General features: G+C 36.2%; 1 protein-coding gene across 2 annotated transcripts; it reads left to right on the forward strand.

Moving 5' to 3' along the window:
- Positions 1-597: 597 nt before the first annotated feature.
- Positions 598-4924, forward strand: Ermn (ermin). Of its 2 annotated transcripts, none has more exons than XM_027937917.3 (3): positions 598-838; positions 1518-1610; positions 4404-4924. In XM_027937917.3, exons 1-3 carry the CDS (start codon positions 598-600, stop codon positions 4922-4924), a joined length of 855 nt encoding a protein of 284 aa, XP_027793718.3. The 2 variants fall into 2 exon arrangements, with proteins under 2 accessions (XP_027793718.3, XP_027793719.3); XM_027937918.3 differs by having other exon boundaries at positions 1578-1610.
- Positions 4925-5235: the final 311 nt, after the last annotated feature.

Consider the following 5235-nt stretch of genomic DNA (forward strand, 5'->3'; position numbering starts at 1 on the left):
GATAAGCTGTTTTTATTCTTTGATAAATAAGAAACGATGCCATTGTGCCCTATAAAATAGCAGAGGTTTTACTTGAACAAAATCCGTTTGGATATGTTAAGCTGGTGACACAGAACTAATATGCCTCAAGGTGGTCATTCTCTCTGGATTAAAGCTGGGGAACAATTGTGGCTCCTGTTACCAGGAAAATTACAAAGGGCCATTATGGAAAGGGACAAAAATCTCTGTTCCCAGAGGGGGACTGACAAGCTGAAAGTCCCCCTCTACATGCCAACACAAAAGCCTGATTGCCTCAGATTGTTTGTTTATGTAAATCAAAAGGGTGACATTAATTCTGCAAGTGGGGACTGCTGAGCAACAAGGGATGTGGTGATTGGCTAGATGGTTGCTTACGGGCTCCTGGCAAATCTGGCAAATCCTATTGCATTTATTCTAAACTCTGTCTGGACACCTTTAGGAAAAGAATCTCATCATTATGTACCAAAGTGAATAATTTGTATTTTTAGAGTTAGAGTTGAAACTGTAGGATTTGAGAGCAAAGAGAGGATTTGCTCAGTTTCTCCAAAGCTCTTTCCAAATTGGATTCCAGGGTACATCATGACAGATGTTCCTGGGACATTTAGTGGGGCTGAGTGTAATGGGGATAGTCTTCCTGAAACTGTTCAGCAACCTACCACTAAAATCAATGAGGATGCAACTGATATGGACCGGACCCCACCAGACTACAGGGTTGAACCAGGTCCTGAAGATGTGCCCACAAAAGGAAATCAGGAAGAAAGAGGAAAATCACAAGGGAACATTCTACTCAACTGTTCCATGGATGAGAAGATTCTAAAAGGTAAACTATTTCCCTTTTTCCTCACTTTAGTAGTTTTGCTTATAGGCTCACTCAGGTGTTTTGTTTGTTTGTTTGTTTGCTTTAAATAAACTGCTATTATAGGAATGAGGAAGAACTGTAGTTCCCTATTCTACTAGGGCTGCATGACATAATAACTGAACCTCTACCTCTGGGGCTTGTGTATTTGATAGCTCTATGATCCTGGACAATTTTCTTTGTCTTCTTGTGCCTGCTTTTTTTTTTCCCACTAGAAGAAAGCAGAAGAATCTTTACTACATTTGTAGGATAGTGGCAAGAATTACTAAGTGTTAGTGAAATGTTAACTACTGTGATTTAATATTATTACTGAACAAAGAGAATTCAGAATTTTGTAATCTCCTGTCATACATAACTAAAGAGGTCTGCATTCATGATTCTATCTTATATAAGCATAAAGGGAGAGAATATCAGTAAAGAAATTAATTGCTATATAAATTAATGAAATCAGTTAAAAATCAGAAGTTAAATGGTTAGTTTTAATAATCATAATTAAAAATTTAAAAATCTACCTAGAGTCTAAATTTACATCCCTTGAGCTCTCTCTCTCTCTCTCTCTCTCTCTCTCTATATATATATATATATATATATATATATATATATATATATATCATGTTATAATACTTGTATTTCCCCCCCACAGAAAACCCAGAAGATCACCTCTTTATTGTTCATAAGGCTATCACAGATCTGTCTCTCCAAGAAACAAGTGCTGAAGAAATGACATTCAGAGAAGGTAATGGGAACTAGAGTTTTCTACACAGAAATTGTTTGACTGGATATGATGACAGTTTTCACATGGGATGTTGTGTGAGTAAAATGTTGAAAAAGCAATTGAGGCACTGACTTCACAATCTCAAGGCTGCAATAGGCAGATAAGAGAGTCTTGACTTATCTGTCGGTTCCACCGCAGGAAGCATTCCAGATGACTCAAGACTAAAATTGCATGGATTGGTACAACTGATTGGCATACCAATTCGATATCTGTGTCTTAATGTGTTAGCCCACTTAATCAACCTTTCTTTTTTAATCTGGTGTCTCCAAATCTTTGCCAGGCACCTTGTGAAATGTAAATGTTTCAAAAATAGGTTTACCCTAAAAGACAATTATTGACAGACAGTTTAAAGTAACTTTGTAAATTGATTTGCTCTATAGGAAAATTCTAGGCCTCTGATATAAGTACAAAATGGTGAACTGTTTCTTGTCAAAGAAAGTTTCTATTGTGATGAAGTTAATTTTAATTTTGTTCTTTAAGTAAATGGGGAAATAAAGAGAACATTGAAGTGACAAATATTTAATTTTTATTAAACTGAATAGGCCACAAGACACAAAATCCTTTAGACATTACTTCTAAGAAGACACATACATTCAAGCAGCTTTCAAATAAAGTACCCAATAAAATCTATCAATTAATCATTTTTTTCCTCTCCTGCCCCTATAAACATCTTATCTAGAAATTTAAACCAGTTTGTTAGACATAACTAATTTAGCTTTGAACCTTAACAGGCAAAATATTGAAAAGACTACTGGTTGAAATATTAGAACTTCACATAAAATTGCAAATATTCAGGCAGACTGGAGGTGTTTGGCAATTTCTTGGACTTCTTCCCTTTGCTGGACAACTCTCAAACTGTCTGCTGACCAATACATAGATACTTAAGGGAAAAGGTAGCAAATAATAGTTATTGTCAAGCTAATACTTTATCAGAGATAACTTATAAAACTTAAGATCCCACAAAATGAACTCAATACATTCTTTGCTTTAGTCTTTTTTGCTTCCAATGGAATAAGCCATTGGAGGCAGGGATCACAGTCTTCCATCCAGAGCCACCTTCAAATTTCTATTCAGAAGACCCACTATAGTCGATAGTTTTTTAGAATCTTCCAATTTGACTAAATGGAGAATGAAAGCAGACTCTATTTAATGCTATATGGTCTTATCACTGAATTTGTCCCTGAATGAGTCCTTGTCTGATGAAACATGGACTGTGTGCTTTTTTTCCTCTATGACAGAGCAAGAGGTTTGGTGTCTTTTATTTTCACTATGGCAAAGAGCTAAAAAAAATCCTGAAAGGCAATGCTCCTGGATAAAAATGCTAAAAATATTGGGGAAAAACTATAACTTAAATTCAAGTAATTTCATTGGTGATAATCCATGCCTGAGTCCTGAATATGAATAAAAATGTCAGTTTCTTTGGTTCTTCTGGAAAAAACAAAACAAAGCTTGATATTAGAGCAAACATTCTAATGTATACTTATATGCAATGAAAAGAATATTGACTGGATGCCAATGAACTGATTGCAGCTGTATATTTAATGTGGAGTGACAATCCCCCCCTTTTTTTGTAAGATTATAGTCTTAATTCCTACAGTAAAAAAAATAAAATAAAAATAAAAAAAATGAAAGGAAAGGAAACTAAAAACTTTGGATGAAATGGACTTATGAACAACTTTCAGGGAGAATTGTAAAGGGAAAGAACAAAGAGAACAAAATTGCCTCTCACCTTACTTAGATATAGGATCTAATGGTGTTAGAAGGTGATGGTGGGCCCAGGCCCAGCAAGGGACCCAACTCAGACCTTTCTGATTCTTGTACATTACAGACTGAAGCTTCCCACAGAAGCTGTTCAGGGACAAAAGCTAAGAAAAGAACCTCTGCTTTCTTATAATTAATTCTTATCATGTTCCATAAATATCATTGAAGGTATACTGACATGATCTAGGTGTTTGAAAAATGACAATTTCAGTGCATTTAAGCCTTTTAAATGTTACTACACAATAACAAATAACTTGTGTCAATTGCTTGTCGTTTGGGACATGCCTAAAATACAGGCTAATGTGGCATTATGTAACAATGACCTCTGCATGATTTCAAAATCTGGGCAGGTCTCAGACTGTTTTTTGTGGCTTTGGTGGGCTTGGTGCCTAAATTGCCAGCCTTGTGTGCTGACCACATGAGGGTCTTTGCTCTTCCTTCCATACCTGACTACCTTAGGGCAACTCTGAGAAAGAAAGCATCAAATGCCAAGTTTGCTACTGTGAGCGTGACCATAAGCAGTCATTATTTTTTTAAATTTTCCTTTAGGGCTGTGTTTGTGTATGTGTGAAATAGGTCCAAACATTCTATTGTATATATTATATTTCCAGTTTGACAAGTTAGAGTATAGTTAAGTGTTTCTCAGGGGATATCAGTCTCACTAAATATAGTGGTACACAAAATAGAATTCCATAGTCAAACGAGGTTGAGTTGCAGCCTTTCCTGGAGATTTACAATGTTCATTAACATTTTAAAGGCTCGTATAAATTCCAAAGAAGCTTATTTAACTGTATTTAATGCAGTTATTTTCCAAACTAATTTGACCATGAAGCATGTTTGATTGTGTAGAACATATAAGTAGCCCAGAGTCATATCCCATAAATCACACATTGGAAATTGATTGTCCAGAAAAATAATTTAGAGAATAACAAAGTAACACCTCAGTATGTTGGAACCTCTGAACATCTCAACTACCCATTGATTTTGCTACAGGGCATCAGTGGGAGAAGATTCCTCTGAGCCGCAGTAACCAGGAAATAAATAGTCCAAAAGAAAGAATTGCCAAACAACCTCTAGAAGAGAGAGAAAACGAGGATAGGAAGAACAAAGCTCACCAGGCAGCACAAATTGAATGGTTGGGATTTCGCAAACCTAGCGAAGTTGACATGCTGCATTCTCAACATGGTGAGCAGGAAGAGGTTTGGAATGAAGAAGCTCCTGAGGATAATGATGATGATTACAATGATGATGAAGATGAAGTTCGAGTGATAGAATTCAAGAAAAAATATGAAGAAGGTTCTCAATTTAAAGAAGAAACCGATGCAAGTGAGGACTCCCCACTGAGCAGCCCCAGCTCCCAACCTGTGACACCCGATGAGCAGCCAACATTAGGAAAGAAGGGAGATATCTCCAGAAATGCTTATTCAAGATACAATACAATATCCTATCGGAAAATAAGGAAGGGAAACACCAAGCAAAGAATTGATGAATTCGAGTCTATGATGCATTTATGAACTAACTGGAACTGAGAATTTCTCACACCCACTAAAGAAAAAGCTAATTCCATTTGTCCTGAGTGGAATGTTTCTATGCCTTGAGTTACTGCCCCCCCCCTTGAAACACAGGCAAGCTTATTGTCTTTTTTTGCTGTAGAATGATATGGAAATAACCTTAGACAAAACTCAGTCTGGTAACCTCAAATCAAAAAGCTTTAGATTCATTCTTGAGCACTTGCTATTTAAAACTTTACTAATATAGCATTATGTGACAAGCATTAAAAGCCAGACCCACTGGGGACTCTTGCATGATTTGGCTTTAAAAGTAG

This window comes from Marmota flaviventris, chromosome 11, assembly GCF_047511675.1.
Source record: "Marmota flaviventris isolate mMarFla1 chromosome 11, mMarFla1.hap1, whole genome shotgun sequence".
Classification (NCBI taxonomy): Eukaryota; Metazoa; Chordata; class Mammalia; order Rodentia; family Sciuridae; genus Marmota; species Marmota flaviventris.